Source organism: Nyctereutes procyonoides, unplaced genomic scaffold (genome assembly GCF_905146905.1).
Source record: "Nyctereutes procyonoides isolate TBG_1078 unplaced genomic scaffold, NYPRO_anot_genome, whole genome shotgun sequence".
Classification (NCBI taxonomy): domain Eukaryota; kingdom Metazoa; phylum Chordata; class Mammalia; order Carnivora; family Canidae; genus Nyctereutes; species Nyctereutes procyonoides.
In genome coordinates, this window is record NW_026575137.1 from 4,133,598 (window position 1) to 4,151,220 (window position 17,623).

The 17,623-nt window shown below is 35.8% G+C and overlaps 1 protein-coding gene across 1 annotated transcript in view; it reads left to right on the forward strand.

Annotated features, from left to right (window-relative positions):
• CNBD1 (cyclic nucleotide binding domain containing 1) overlaps window positions 1-17,623 on the forward strand; it is a 362,719-nt gene that overhangs the window by 62,029 nt on the left and 283,067 nt on the right. Inside the window, exon 4 of the mRNA XM_055303353.1 lies at window positions 7,310-7,474. Coding sequence (XP_055159328.1) covers window positions 7,310-7,474 — 165 coding nt within the window. The remainder of the gene's footprint in view (window positions 1-7,309; window positions 7,475-17,623) is intronic.

Genomic DNA, 17,623 nt, shown 5'->3' on the forward strand with positions numbered 1-17,623 from the left:
TAGGAGTTCAAGTGTTTACAAGGGAGCTTGTATTTTTATTTGATTTTTATAAATCTTTTGACTTTTTTGGTAGTAGAGACAATTTGATTTTTTTTTTCTTTTGTAGAATGAAAATAATGAGTAAACTACAGCTTTCTACTGGGAAATTTTAGCCCACATTTTTAACCCTTTATTCATTTACCTATGGCCTTATTTTAAACTACAAAGCTGTGTATGGGCTTTGGTTATAATGTACTTGAATGTACTTGTCTCATTAAATTTTGCATCAAATCAAATGTTGCACTTAATATGCAGAGTGTGGCATTTTAGAATTTGTAATATATTTTTATTCAAGACATTTTAACGAAGTACAATCAGTTATCTATTATCTTAAAAAATTTCATTCTAGTTAGACATAGGCTTGAATAAGGACAAAGAGGAAGGAGTAACTTGCTAGCTATGTTTAGGAGTTTCAGGTTTACAACGTAAAACAAGTTTTAACAGGTTTATTACTAGGTAATGGAAAAATTTAGTAAAATCATTTTAACCTAGCTTGTGTTATTAACTTACAACTGAATAATTTGACCTGTGAAGAGTAAAAGGATTTTAGCGGTGTGCTATGGTGTGCTTTCTGCCCCCAACCCCAGGATTTTACCAAGAGTATTCCTCAATGTGCTAAAGGCATCTTGACTAGAAGAGGTCTTCTGGGGTGATTCTTATGGATCCAGAAGTATGAATTCTCAGTTGACCAAATTACCAATCACTCTAAAGGCTGTCAAAGCATGTTTTGTGCAAAGAATTGATGCTTCAGTTTGGACTTTAGATTCTAAAGAGAGTAGGACGTCCCAGATGCTTGAATTGAATGAAGCTCAGAATTTTACTTCTGAATCTAAAAGTAGCAGTTAACACGTACCTTTGATCTGGGTTAAAATGATGTGGAATTTCTCTGTAATATATATATTTTTTCCCAAACACATTTTAGAACAGTTATTTGGTATAGTACACATACTATCTTGATGGATTATAAATTCTCTTTAAAAGTGTAAGTGCAGAAAATGCTGGAAAACAATGATGAATATCTGGAGATGAAGCAACTGAAAATCTAGAGCAAATGGATTCTGATAGACTGACTTAAAAAAAATCTCTGCAAAATTACTTTCTTAGCTTGTGGTTTTCTTTTGAGATTTGGACTCCATTTCATTCTCTGGCATTGTGAAAATTACCCATGTGCTACAGCTACATCTAAGTAGTGGTTATTTCATGCTAGCTTGAATCTAGCCTCAGGGTAATTAACCATAGGGTATTTGAAAAATATGTATTTAACATTAGAACAAATGAAACTATCTTTTTTATGATTATAAAACCCTTATTTTCTCTGAAGTTCTGAGGTCTGTTGAATGAGTTGCTCTCTGTGTTTTTTTTAAAGTCAGAACTATAATAATTCTGTTTCACTATTTTTCTCTAAAAAGAAAAGCAAAAATTTACATTATCTGGAAAGAAACCTTATGATAATGCTTTCTCATTTGTTTATTCACTTAAATAATATATACTGAGTATTGACCATGTGTTAAGTGCAAGTCACACAAGGTCTCTGTACTCAGAAGGAATGGCTTGGTAGCACTAACAGGCACTAAGAGGTAATAAAAGAGATATAATAAGTGTCAAAGGTAATGGGGGCTGGGCAGTTTCCACTGTAAATGCATATGTTAATGGCAGACAATGTACTGGAAGATCAGGGCAAGCATCCCTGAGAGAGGGATGTTGAAGTTCAAGGATAAGGATAAGTAAGAGTTGGCTAAGAGAAGATGGTAAATAGTCTCTGAGACAAAAATGAAACAAAACAAAAACACCCAACTGCATGTGATGGTCTTCACACTGTACAAGTGCTCGTGAAGCTATTCTGACTGGTATACTAATTGCCCAGTTTAGTAGTGCTACCAGAAAGTTGTTGAAAAAAAATTTAAAAATCTTTAGATAATTTATTTCATATATATTAAGATGGGAGTGGTGGTGGCTGAAGGTGCAGGAGGAGAAAAAAGAATATAAAAGAAAAGAAGAAAGAGAGAAAAAGAGGGAAGGAAAAAAGGAAAAGAGGAAGAAAAGGAGAGAGAAGAGGGAGAAATGGACTGTCATGCTAGCTCATGAGAGAATACTTGGACCTTTTGGAGAATTCTATGAAGGGAAGGGGATAGGAAATATATTGAAATCTAGCTAGTTGCCTCACCCATGGTCTGATGTCTTTTGTGGCCCAAGTTAAAGCCTTTCCTAGGACAAAATGAAACTCTGGATGACTTGGAACATTATTGTAGCAAAGTGGTGGCAATTTGTAAAAATTGCCTAAGTGTGTGGGATATCCCTGCATTAGAGTGGACTGTTTCAAGAAAATTTCAAGTCTGAGTCTAAAAAGACCTGTCATTCCATGTTTACAGCTGCCAGGGAGGAATGGCAGGTTATGCTAAAAGGAAAGCCCTTTTGTCACACTTCCTTCCTGATTGTTTTGGTTAGAATTATCTAGGAATAGGTGCTGAGGAGGGTTGAAAGGCTCTGCCTGGGGTAGAGGCATTCTAACTTGGAGTTGTGGAGCTATCCAGGAGTGAGGAAAGGCAGAGAAAACAAGGGTGGATGGGAAGCAAGAGGAGCCAGGTAACTATTGGAGAAGTGTGCACTAAGGAGAAACCATTGGTCCTACGCATGGAGTTGAAGACATTTAAGAAAAGAAAGCTTTATTAATGGATTTCAAGTATGCTGTGCTATCTGTGATACAGCATCTCTTTAGGATAACCCAGTGTTTGATGAACTCTGCTGAACTTACAAATGGTCTAAATATTTGGTTTAATTTAGTTTAGTTTTGTTAAGGAAAAATAGGCAGAGTTGGTTTTGTTTCTGGGTAAACAAGAAATGGAATAGAGAGTACTTAAGGAAGAAACACAGGGGCCGAGGTGACATCAGAATGCAGTCTGGGGAGATGTTGAAATTGTAAAGGAGAGCTTTGTATTTCCATGGATTTGTGTGAGACTTTAGATTTTAAGAGGCCAGTAGATCCCAGTTCTCATAATTTATATTGCATGGAATTCCTGACCAATATCCTGATAGTGGAAAAATGTGATACCATCAGTTAAGAGATAAGTAGTGGACATGGTGCAATTATGAATTCAGGTGGAGGAGTCTTGTAAATGCTGATGTATTTTCTTATAAGTCCCATTCATCAAAGGCCATCTGCAACTAAGGGGGAAAAGCATCTTGATTCAAAGGGAGTCAGTTCTATGGTTTGAAAGGCTATAGTTGAAAGTTTGGAAAAAGTAGGGTGATTAAAATGGAAAAATTAAAATGATTCACACCTGGGAACTGAGAGAATGAACGCAATAAATGCTTCTTTGTTTGAGTTTGGCGGTTAGTAAATGTTGAATTGGATTGTGACTAGAGGGAATTTAGGTTATAAGTAAAGATGGAGCATGGTATTTGATTCTTATTTTATAAATATATGTTACTATATTGTTATATTAAAATTGTCTTAGATGTCCGACTTTTTCAAGCCTTTGAGCTTCTTTAATTTCAATTAATCCTTATTAGGCAAATACTTTTAGAAATAATTTGACTTTCTTCCATTTTCATATGGCTTGTCATATATTATGGAAAATGTATTGCTGTTTTATTCCATAGGATACATTCTAAGTCCAGCTGTTCACATTTAACTAGGTTTTCTATTGCTTTTTGGAAATGAAAAGGGGAGACTTTGGATTTGGCATAGACATTTGTTTAACAGAAACTAGGGAAATATTGCTTACCTCATCTAATCTTAAATATTCTTTCTTATATTATATGAGATGACAGGATTCCAATGTTTGCTGTCAAGAGTATATAATGGAACTTGCCTTTGAATCCTCAGTTGTAACTTTTGATATGTTGGCAATATGTAGGACAAAGTCAGCACTCTTGTTCAGCATAAGACAAAGCTTGCAATTTACAAACTTACATCCTGGGGATGGAATTTACCCATAATTATTTCCCTGGTTTGGCATTAGTGGTAATTAAGCTAAGCTTAATAAATGGAGTTAACATAGTACACTTAAAGTGGCTATTTATTTATATTTTTATGAGTCAGGCTGACTTCACTTTCTTAAAAAAAAAAGGAATGAAGAATCCTATAGCAAACACCTTATGAAAGATCCCATATATTATTCTGGCTCTAAATACTACCTAGTAAAATTTATATGGATTTACAAAAAAGTGGGGGAGAGAGTTACAGAAAGACTTGGGGAACTGATTTTTAAAAGTTCTTAAGAACTATAATACAAGAATGCATGGATGACAATGTGTTGTGATGACCTCTGAACTAATCAGATCTGGATTTGAATTTCAGTTCTGCAATTTGGCAATTGTGTTGCCTCAAAAGATTACCTAAAACTTTGAACCTTAAGTCTCGTCATCTAAAATGGAGATGATAATACTCTACAGTGATGTTGGAGGATTGAATGAGATATTTTATTTTATTTTATTTTGCTTGATGGTGGTGCTAATCCCTATCACCTGAATTTACTGAGGCTTTTTTCCCCCCTGAGGCTTTTTTTGTTTTTAATATGACCAATTTAGAAACACTGATAGCCTCAAAACTCATTATTTTGCACAAAAACTATTATTTTACTAATGCATGATTGTGTAATATACCCTGGCTATTTAGACAACATTGGTCCACGGAGTTAACAGTAGACATTTAGATAAATCTTACATATGTTGACACGTCTATGCAATATATGAAGATCACAATCTTTAATATCATCACTGGTCATTAGAAAAGTCTTAAGTATTAGGAAGCTGTCAAGTTTATAGAAGCGGATGCAGATTTTCCAAAAATAAAATTTTTACTTGAAAGGTTGAACTTTATCATAAGCAACAGACACTGTATATTGGAAATGACAACTGCACTTCACTCATTTTTGAGAAAATATATTCCAGACATCCAAGTTATATCTAAACATCCAAGTCATTTATTATAGTTTGGTTTTTGGCTGTTCTTTCAAGTAAATATGGAATGCAGTGAAAAAAGTGGATAATTTGTCCTACAAATCAGGTAATAACTCACTTTTACTTGAGACAAAAATCTCTTTGAAATGCTGTAAAGATGTTTTATCTATACTTTTCATTTTGTCATACAGAATATCACAAAGAAATGTACAGGGTCAGAGGGTTGAGATTTAATAAAATTAACTTCTCAGAAAATGAGTTTTGAATTTTGTATGACTGAATATTTTAGACTATATATATTGCATTATTGCTAGTTATACTAGATAATGATGAGGATAATTTCTACCACTTCCTGAAGAACATAGGGCACAATTTAATCAATTAATCAAGTAATGTGTGTGATTACCAACTGTTCATTCCTTTTTAAATTTTTTTTATTTTTTTATTTATTTTTATTTATTTATTTATTTTATTATTATTATTATTTTGTGCTTTTTCGTGCTTTCATGCTTTAACCAGTATCTCCTGGTTAAATTTTAAGAAGCTTAAATGTCACTGGGGACTATTCTAAATCTGTTGGCTGGCTTGAGTTTTCCAACACAAAGTAGGAAATCCAGGAGTCCCCTTCCTTAGGTAAATATGATGAACTTTGGCCCAAAGAATAGTAGGTCTAATTGGGACTTACCTTCCATATTCCTGCCACAAAGCCTGCCATAACCTCATCCTTTCCCTCCAGTCCATGGACCTTTCTTCTCCAGAATATAAGAAATTTATTCCATTTGCATTTCAGCATCCAGGCTGCATAGGGGAAAACCAATCGCTTTATACTTGATTTCTTATCCTTGCTGAGTTTTACTGTGCTTAGACAATTTATGAGAGTAACTAGGGATAGAGCCTTAAGTGGGGTTCTAATTCTGGAAGGAATGGTTGAGGTTCTGTGAAAGTGATAGAAGGAGAAATGGATTTTGGCTTTTAATTTTATCTTTTTAAGTTATGCGAAGCTATCTTTTTTCTGTATACATCAAATAAGTAAGCTTTACTACTAAGCTTTAACATCTGCAAACTTTAGAGAGATTGCAGAAACTCCAGCTTTACTAGCTATTAGTGGTAAGACAAATTATATAAACTCTTTAACCTGAAACTTCCTTATCTTATCAATGGGGGATATTATTGCTTATTTCATATAGTTAATATTAATGAGTGTGTATATAATAAGCAGAACAGCTAGCATGAAAACTCAAGTATGTGTTAGATGTTAATGTGATTATTTTGTATTATTATTATTCCACATAATGTTTATCTTATATTTAAGTATGATTTTTATATTTTTGTGTATATTATTACAGGCCAGTAATCTATGATCATTTGGGCTTATATCATCTCCTCCACAATTTTTTAAAATTTTTATTTATTTATGATAGTCACAGAGAGAGAGAGAGAGGCAGAGACACAGGCAGAGGGAGAAGCAGGCTCCACGCACCGGGAGCCCGATGTGGGATTCGATCCCGGGTCTCCAGGATAGCGCCCTGGGCCAAAGGCAGGCGCCAAACCGCTGCGCCACCCAGGGATCCCCACAATTTTTTTTTTTAAGAATAGACAGCATTTGTTAGTTTTTGTTCTTAGGTTTTTAGTGACTTCTTAATAAGAATGATTTGAGCTAGAAAAATGAACGGGGAATGGCCATTCTTTCATACATCTCCTGGGGACTTGGGTGTATAACATACGATTAGCAGAAGAATAAAGAACAATGTATGCTTTCAAGATGTTCATAATTTACCAGTTGGAAACAAAAACTTTTATTTATTTTTATTTATTTATTCATGAGAGACACACAGAGAGAGGCAGAGACATAGGCAGAGAGAGAAGCAGGCTCCAGGCAGGGAGCCCGATGTGGGACTCAATCCCAGGACTCCAGGATCACTCCAGAACCAAAGGCAGAACCTCAAACCACTGAGCCACCCAGGCATCCCTGAAACAAAAGTTCTTAAAAGCACTTTGATCATTGGTGTGAAGAAAACAAAAAACAAGTGTATGGCTGTAAAGAGAAGGATATTAACCACTGACGCTGAATATTTTCTGTAATTATGTACACCTAATTACAAAAGATGTTTCAATTACTTAAGACAGTTATAATACATATAATCAAGTTTAGTATGTAGAAAATATTTTTTTAGGCTTAACAGAATGACATATTTAACTGCACAACTGATGATTGATAAAAAAAAACCTAAGGCATTGAAAAGGCATACATTATTTAAGTGCCAAATTATCTCACAACAGTGCCTTTCTACTCTTGACAGTAAAGATATCATGTCAGTCATTTTTGTACAATGTGCAACACCATAATCTGTTATGTTCCTTTGTTCAGAAAACCTACTGAAGACACAGTAGAAGAACAACAACATGATGATCAACGTGATGATTCTCACAATATAGCTATCCATGTTAAAAAAGCACGTGGTGGCCTTACTTTATATGAACCCAAAAGATTTGAAGAGGAATTAGTAGAATTCCTGGATATTTTAAAGAAATTGTAAGTATTTTTAATATATCACTTCTTATAGTTGAACAATAATTTTGAAAAGCTTCCCTTTTTTTAAAATTAGTTGCTTGCAGTCAAGTGCTTTAATTCTAATCTACCTTTAGAGCTTGATTCAGGAGAGGTAGAAATACCGAATACTTTCTAGATGAATGCAGTCTTCACCATTTTAATTTTTGTGCCATTTCATGGATATATTGGTAATATATCCAGCATGGCACATCATTTTAATTTTCAGTTGCAGGCAAAATAGGTATTATTTACTGATTGTGTTAAATCAAAATTATGTTTAAAATTTCATCAGCTTATCGTTACTTGTCAGCTCTTCATTAAGCATTTCAACTATCTTCCCCATCCTGGAGGCTTTAAAATAAACTTACCTCATATACTTTTTAACTTCTTGGAAGACTTTGCTTATGACTGGGTACAACTACCTAAAGGAAATGGAGAAGTAGGAGAAAGGAGGCATTGAATCTAGGTGGAGGCTGGTTACCAGAGGTGATATTGGGTTTATGCATAAATTAAAGTTGAAATGACCATGGGAAAATGTGATAATGGAATAAGGATTAACAACACAGACAAAATGAAGAGAGAGTGTCAAGACCAAAATTGGGCCTGAAAGACCAAGAGTATGTAATGAGAAAATAAAAGCCTGTCATTAGTGTTTGTAGGAATACACCAAGAATTCTATGCTATAAGCGCTCTTCTTCAAAATTGTCATTGCAGAGGTACCTGGGTGACTCAGTTGGATAAGTGGCTGATTCTTGTCTTGATCTCAGCTCAGGTCTTGATCTCACAGTCCTGAGTTCATGCCCAGCACAGAGCCTACTTGAAAAAATATTGTCATTGCAAATTTGAGAAAATATGATCAGGGCTTCCAGGAAATTTGGGAATAGTCAGATTTCTGATACTTTTACTTATAACAACATAGACAAAATAAACATGGCAAATGCTAGTCCCTTTATAAAAAAGTAGGTGTGAGGGAATTGTAGAGAAAGAAATCGTAACTACCTGCCATAGAGGGGTATAATTAACTGGTAAGTGGCAGAAATAGAAAATTTAATAAGAATGTGTTCAGTAATTATGTTAAAAGTATACTTTGGTAGAAAATCACTAAAACACTGAAAGTCACTGGAGCTATAGCCACTTTCATTCCATTAAACCATAATGTTGACAAAAATTGCATTGGATTAAATTTTTTAACTGCCTGGAAACCAATGAATCACTCACTGCTGATTTAAGATTGTACTCAGCTGCAGGATTTTCAATGGGGTAAATCTGTCTTTCTGAAAATAATGAGGTGGCACTTCCCAGATGACGAAAGTTTGGTTCTAAGATGCAAGAGGAGCTGAAGTGGCTATGGTTCTCTGGCAATGTGTTAAAATACAAAGTGGTAAATCTAGGTTGAAGTCAGGAAGGATACTACAAATGAATAAAAACCCAGTACCATGTTAGCAATAGATTGAAGCAGGAGCCATGGTGGAAGGCTATCCAAACTCAGGGTAGAATTGACAAAGAATCCACTGCTATGTCCTTATATAGACGTTTAACAATCAACCTCCAAATCCATTTAATAGCCAATCTCCAAATACCCTAGACAATAGATGTTGGGAGAGTGACAATTTCCAGAACCCACTCTCTCACTCACATGGAGAGAATGGATGGGTAGGTAGATCAAATCCTGAAGTACTCCAGTCTCTCACTTTAAGTGGCTCAGAATTGGCCAAGTATGATTCTTCAAAATGAAGGTAGCAGATCTTGACTGCTGCCAATGAGTGGGGCTGAGTTACAAGGGCAGAGTGAATGAGAAGGGAACTCACTTTTATGTTTGATATTCACACAAAGCTTTAATTTCTATACATAAAATTTCTGATTCATCCTCATCTCAATGCTTTGGAGTGGACATGGTAAGCTAGTCAGTAAAAGAGCATTGCATGTTCTAAATCCACAATCTATATTTGTTCTTCTACAGGCATGCTCTTTATCTTCTTGTCTCCCTGGTACACTAGTGTATTCATTTTCCATCACTGTGTAACAAATTATCATAAACATAGTGGCTTAAAGCAACATCCATTTATCATCTCTCTGGGCAAGGCTTAGCTGGGTCCGCTGCTCATGTCTCAACAAGGCTTCAACCAAGTCATTCATGGAGGTACATTCCTTTCTGGAGCATGAGGTTCTCTTTCAAGCTTGTAAGTATTGTTGGCAGAATTTAGCTCCTGAGGTCCCTACTTTCCTTCTGACTAAGTCAGGGCCTATTTAGGCTCCTAAAGGCCCACAGATCCTTGTTGAATCACCCTCTTTCAGACCTTCCCACCATGGAAGCTTAAATATTAAAAGCCAGCAAGGGAGAGTCTCTCCTTCTCCTATTCTGCTAAGATGACGTTTTATATAACCTAACTAAGGACATGTATATTCCATCACCTTTGTCATGTTATATTGGTTAGAAATGAATCATAGTTTTTGCCTCCATCTGTTTATTGATGGATAAGTTGTCACCTCTGTAGCCCTCCCTTTATCTCTAACTGAACTGTGTTTGGATTGATAGGCTGCTTTAGTGTTGTGATTTAATAGAGTTTTTTTAAAGTAACTACCTTATGCTGTCTAAGATCTTTCCCTTTGTTATTCTGTCTGAAATTTTAACAAACAAATTTTGAGTAACAGTAGCCTCTTTTTAAAGAAATTCAAATATGCATGGTAAGAGTAAGAAGCTATGGCTTGGGGGTACCTGGGTATCTCAGTCGGTTGAGCACCTGACTCCTGGTTTTGCCTGCAGTCATGATCTCAGGGGCATAGGATCAAGTCCTGGATCAGGTTCTGCACTCTGAGCATGGAGCCCGCTTGAGAATTCTCTCTCCCACTCTATCTCTCCTCTCCAACATACTCTCCTCATGCTGAGGGGGCAGTACACTTTTATTGATATTTTTACTGGGTTTATATTCAATTGGTAAGGGATAGCATTTAAGAAGAGGAAGTATTTTAGAAGGAGAATGCATGCACTTGCTCTGTCTCTCAAAAACAAAGAAGCTATTGATTATTGATTACTTGGTGAGGTTTGGCTGAATCATACTGATTACTTAACTCCTACTTTAATTCAGCAGCTTTGAGTAAATGGTGCTAGAGGGGAGGAAGGATAAATGATTTTGAAACATTAAAATCAATAGAAAGGGCATGTCTGGGAGGTGTCTCTAGAGAGGTGGGGTTTGAGTAACTAAAGGATGCTGTGTAATTGGAAAGTATGTGTGGAGAACAGACCGAGAAGGAAAGATGAGAGATAGAAGAAAGAGTTGGGAGACTTTTTGTTAAGTTTTTTATTCTAAGGCATATTGGATTGAATATAAGCTTGTCATGTGTATTAGTTAAGATTTTGAATTGTAACCAATAGAAATTGATTCTGGTTAAAACAAAGAAAAAAATGGTGAGGGAGAGAGGAGAAACCTATGGAAGAATACTTTGGATAGCTCCCAAAATAGAAGAACTATTAGATGCTGGAGATGATATGAACTAGAGTAGCTCTGGATGTCTCAAGATATAACACTGGATTCAATCATCTACAAGTATTTTTGGTTGGGGGTTTTTGGGCACACAATTCAGTTCCAGGGATAAGGAGTCATATTGTTGTAGTTTGTTTTTGTACCCACCCCTTGGATAAATGCTGAGGGGGCAGTACACTTTTATTGATATTTTTACTGGGTTTATATTCAATTGGTAAAGGATAGCATTTAAGTATTTCAGAAGGAGGAAGTGGATAATAAATAAACGTCAAAAGTTATGAATTAAGACATGAGTTGGAAAAAAACAAAAACAAAACAAAAGACATGAGTTGGAATTTTAATTTATAAATACATTTACTGATACAATATTTTCACCCATTAATTAATGAATTCAGCATATACTTTTGAACTCCTGTATGTGCTTCTGGCAACATTCTGGGTATTAGGACTTTAGTGGTGAAAACACAGTATCTTTGTCCTCATGGGATCGTATATCTAATGTAAGAGTCCAAGGTAATAAACACAAATGTATTTTGTCAGTTAGTGATAAATGCTAGATAGAAAAGCTAATGCAGAATAGGGGGATAGGGTATGATGAAAATGCTCCAAAAAATTCTTTCCTGAAAGGTGACATTGATCAGATAATTTCATGAAATGAGAGAGCTACCCAATCAAATATCTTAGAGAAGTGCATTCCAAGCAATGAAAGAGGCCAGGATAGCAAAGTGTTTTGAAAAGTGAAAAAGAAAAATTTGGCAAGGAGGCTAGTGCTGTGAAAATGTGTGAGTGAGGGGAAAAGGTGGAAATGAGGCTTTGGAGGTGGCCAGGAACCAGATCATAACCTTGAGTCCTGTAGACCATGGTAGGTATTTAATCTTTGTGTGACTTGCAAAATAGGAGTCACATGTTATGATTTAAATGGTAATAGGTCATGTGTGGAGAGCTGACTTTGGGTGCAGGAGATTTAGGCTATGTGGAACTGGTCTCAGTGAGAGATGACTGTAGCCTGAATTCTGTTTTAGGGAGTTCAGTTTGATATATAGAACTTGATTTTATTTATTTATTTTTAAGACGAGCAATTGATAGTCCTGGAAGCATATCAAATTATTTGCTCAACTTGACCACTAACAGTCAGTTTCCTGGACAAATGATCTAAAACTCTCACGTGTTTGTATTTGATTACATTGTCTATAACACCACCAGCTTTTAAAATGCAATTATGGATTGCTTTGGTAAAAATAATTGGTTTCTTTATAAATGACTAATTTCTGAAAAGAAAAGTGACATGCATGTATATTTGTGAGGGTTGTGGAAAGGATAGGAGAAGAGACAAACTATAAATGAGCTGTGAAAAGCAGTTTAAGATCCTCTGAGAAAACTTGGCCCAATTGTGTTTTCTCCTACTTTCTCCAATTAAAGATGTTTCCTTTGATGGAATGAGGCATCAGAAGATCATTATGCTTCAGTGAAGCAGTGATGCAAAGCCCTTCTCAGGAATGACTCAGAGGAACTGCTCCCTGGAAGGACATGAGGATTTTTGCTTTTTAGATTCAGGCTGCTTAAAATCCAAATGCAATATGATTATTAACTGTTATTTTCTAGTGAAAGGGCATATAAAATGTGGAATTATAATCTCAAACTATGCTGATGAGAGAAAAAAAGCTTTGTGGGATTAATTCTGTTAAAAATACAGAGTTTGGATAAAAACTGACTGATTGGGGAGGGGGACTTGCCTCTAGAAAAGAAAATCTTTATTTGAAGCTAAAAGGGAACATAGATTAATAAAGAATTGTGTGACTATTACAAATAATTTAAATTTTTGACAGAAAACAATGATCATTTATGATATAAGACTGGAGCTAAATGAAGAGAGTTATTTGTGTTAGGAGATAACTTAGCAAAAAACATAAATTGACAGTAGATTGATATTATAGAAAAGTAAGGTGCTTGGTCTGTCTATAATGGTAAGAGTCAAAGTTACTTTGGGATGCACATATTGCGAAACACCTGGACTTTGGAGTCTGAAAGACCTGGGTTCTAAACTAGACTCCTCTAATTACTGGTTGTATGATCTTGGGCAAACTTCTACCTCTTGATATACAATTTGCTAATCTATAAAATGGGCACAATTAGATGTATCCCTTTTTTTATTTCTTCAAGGAAGAATATGTAAATTCCTCTTACAGCTTATTAATAAATGATGCCTATTAATTATTTATCATATATTTACATTAGCTTACAAAGTTGTCAGTAATATTTTCACCCTGAAGTTTCAGGAACTACTATTTGGTCACAAATTAATTAGTATTTCAAAAAATTATATTTTTATGCTGTTCTGTTGTTTGGAAATAAGCAAATATCCTCTATTACAATGTTTCTTACAAAAGAAATTTTTTTCACTGTGCAGGTGCCTTAGTTTATTTGGGCTGCTATAACAAGAATACCATAGATTGGGTAGCTTTAAACAATAGAAATTTATTTCTCACAATTCTGGAGCCTGGGAAGTCTAAGATCAAGGCAGATTCTGTTTCTGGTGAAGTCCCTCTTCTTGGTTCATAGATGACTATCTGATGGTGTTCTCACACGAAGGAAGGGGTGAGAGTTCTTTGGAGTCTCTTTCTAAGGGCACTAAATTAGGTATTCTGAGACTCAGTTTCCAACATGTGGAGTTGTGGAGGTTCACAACCAACTGCAAAGTGTTGAAGAATTCAACTCAATTCTGACACTATCTGGACATATCAGAAGATTCCACAGATTAAGGGTTCACTCCTACAAGACTGCACCTCCCCATCACCCTGATGCTTGTGACAAACCCAGGCAATTACCTGCCATTCTAATTACCTGGCTAGAAATCATAAATTTTTATGACTCCCTTTTTGGATTTGATTAATTTGGCAGAGTGGCTCATAGAACTCAGAGAAACATTTTACTTGCTTGATCACTTATTTCTTTTTTTATTATTTTTATTTATTTATGATAGTCACACACACACACACAGAGAGAGAGAGAGAGAGAGAGAGGCAGAGACATAGGCAGAGGGAGAAGCAGGCTCCATGCACCGGGAGCCCAACATGGGTTTCGATCCCGGGTCTCCAGGATCGCGCCCTGGGCCAAAGGCAGGCGCTAAACCGCTGCACCACCAGGGATCCCTGATCACTTATTTCTTATAAAAGGATATAACAAAGAAACAGTCAGATTAAAGAGATGCATAGGACAAGGTGTGTGAGAAGGGGTATGAAGCTTCTATGCCCTCTCAGGGTGTATCCCAAATTTCCTCTTGTTCATATACTTGGAAGCTCTCCAAACCTTGTCCTTTTTGGTTTAATGGAGGTTTCATTACAGAGTCATGATTGATTAAGTCATTGGCCATTGGTGATTGATTCTATCTCCAGGCCCTCTCCCTCCCTGTAGGTGGGAAAGGTTGGGAGTGGGGGCAGAGAATGAAAGTTCCAACCTTTTAGTCATATAGTTGGTTCCTTTGTTAACCAGCCCTCATCCTCAGGCAGGGTCCAAAAGTCACCTCATTAATAACAAGACACCTTTGTCAATCTTAACACTAAGGAAATTCCAAGGGTTTTTGGGAGCTGTGAGCCAGGAACTATGGATGAAGACCAGATATATATTCAGATGACCAAATTTATATTTCTTATAAATCATAATATCACAGATACTAATCCCATTCATGACTGTTCCACTTTCATTACCTAATCATCTCCCAAAGGCCCCATGTCCTAACACTATAATACTGAGGTTTAAGATTTTAGCATGCAGATTTTGGGAGGACACAAACATTATGACCATAATAAGTTGTATATTATTTCAACATAGATGTGAATCTTAAAACTGTGACTTCTTTTCTTGCGTGACAATTTCATTTTTGCATTTCAAGTTAGAATCTTTTTTTCATAGAAATATTTTACTAAGTACTTGGTATCAGTACTTTCTTATTACATTAGATTTATAAGTACTTTTTTCTGAAATTATCACAGAAATCAAGTTTTTGTTAAAAATTTTATGTGTGGCCTCACAAAGGACATTACTTGCCTTCCAAATGCAACTACTTATTTTCACAGTTCTCTTGAAAGTTAGTTCTAATGTTATCAAGCAAGATGTCTTAGCTTCGTATCTATAAAATTATCCATTATATGTACAAGTAGAATGTTTTTGTACTTTGGGATTTGCTATCTAATGGCATAAAGAACTGTTTTGGGGAGACTTAGGAAATCAAGTCTAGGCCTAAGTAGTACTATATCTAGAAACTCTTGGAAAGATTTCCTTGTTTCCAGTAGAGTATAAGTCTGCATGGTAACTGTTGTCTGAATGTCAAATTTTGGGTCTAATTGCAGAAAGGTAATAAACCATTTGGTGGTCTTTAAAAGCTTGAAACATAATTCCTTATTTGTCCCTCCTATTTCATCCATTAAACACTTATCCTTGCAAAAACAGTGGTTTAGTTGGTTTCCATAATATTTAAGATTGGTATGAAAAGCTTGTGGCTTGCACAGGCCTTGATTTGGCTAAAGAGAGTGTTATGAGTAGTCTGTGATGTGTTTGCAATATTCTTTATAGTTCTCAGTGGATTTGAGACTCTGCTTCCTATCTCATGGTCTACATGGAATTTAGTTTCAAAATGAGCCACTGCATTGAGTTTGTTGCTGTACAGCAAGTTATTCCACCAACATATGGTTCAATGCTCTTTCTTCTACATTATATCCTTGTCAACAAGCATGACCTAAAACTAAATTGGAAAAAGTTCTTTTTGAAGCATTTATTATTTTGGCTAAAAATGTTGATACATACTTTTCTACTATTTGCTATTTGATGTTAAAGTTTAAATAATTTGGGGGAAATGTTTAAAGATGATGGAGGAGTAGGAGTCCTCATCCCACCTGGTCCCACCAACTTATCTAGATAACTTTCAAATCATCCTGAACACCTACGAATTTGACCTGAGATTTAAAGAGAACAGGCAGAATACTACATACAGAGAGAAGGGTTTTTGCTTCTAGCAAGAATTATCTAGGGTGAAATTTATTTAGGTCTTGGTTGATATTCTTGACTCAGCCCACTCACACACCATTCTGCATTGAGCAAAATGACTAGAAGGAAGAACTCAACACAAAATAAAGAATCAGAAACACTATTCTTTGCCACATAATTACAGAATTTGGATTACAATTTGATGTCAGAAAGCCAATTCAGAAGCACAATTATAAAGCTACTTGGTGGCTCTGGAATAAAGCATAAAAGTTTCAAGAGATTTCATGACTTCAGAATTTAGATCTAATCAGGCTGAAACTAAAAATCAATTAAATGAGATGCAATCCAAACTGGAGGTCCGAATGACGAGGGCTAATGAGGTGGAAGAGGGAGTGACATAATAGAAGACAAGTTGATGGCAGGAAGGGGCTGGGGAAGAAAAGAGAAAAAAACCATGAGGAAAGACCATGAGGAAAAATCATGAGGAAAGAAAAAAACCATGAGGAAAGAACCATGAGGAAAAACCATGAGGAAAGAAAAAAACCATGAGGAAAGACCATGAGGAAAAACCATGAGGAAAGAAAAAAACCATGGGGAAAGAAAAAAAGACCATGAGGAAAGGTTAAGGGAAATAAATGATAGCCTCAGAAGGAAAAATCCACATATAATTGGAGTTCCAGAGAATGCCGAGAGAGGCAGAGGGTCAGAAAGCATATTTGAACAAATCATAGCTGAGAACTTCCCTAATTTGGGGAGGGAAACAGGCATTCAGATCCAGGAGATAGAGAGGTTCCCCCCCAAAATCAGTAAAAACCATTCAACACCTCAACATTTAATAGTGAAACTTGCAAATTCCAAAGATAAAGAGAAAATCCTTAAAGCAGCCAGAGACAAGAGATCCCTAAATTATATGGGGAGAAATATTAGATCAACAGCAGACCTCTCCACAGAGACCTGGCAGGCCAGAAAGAGCTGGCAGGATATATTCAGGGTCCTAAAGGAGAAGAACATGCAGCCAAGAATACTTTATCCAGCAAGGCTCTCATTCAGAATAGCAAGAGAGATAAAGAGCTTCCAAGATAGGCAGAAACTGAAAGAATATGTGACCACCGACTGGCTCTGCAGGAAATATTAAGAAGAGCCCTGTAAAAGAAAGAGGAAGCCTAAAGAAATAATCCACAAAAACAGGGACTGAATAGGTATTACGATGACACTAAATTCATATCTTTCAATAGTAACTCAGAACGTGAATGGGCTAAATGATCCCATCAAAAGATGCGGGGTTTCAGACTGGTTAAAGAGCAAGACCCATCTATTTCCTGTCTACAAAAGAATCATTTTAGACCTAAGGACACTTCAAGCCTGAAAATGAAAGTTGGAGAACCATTTACCATTCAAATGGTCCTCAAAAGAAAGTGGGGTGGCAATCCTCATATCAGATAAAGTTTATCTCAAAGACTGTGGTAAGAGATGAAGAGGGACATTATATCATACTTAAAGGATCTATCCAATAAGAGGACCTAACAATCATGAACATATATGCCCCTAATGTGGGAGCTGCCAAGTATATCAATTAATTAATAACCAAAGTAAAGACATACTTACATAATAATACATTAATAGTGGGAGACTTCAACACAGCACTCTCTGCAAATAACAGATCCTCTAA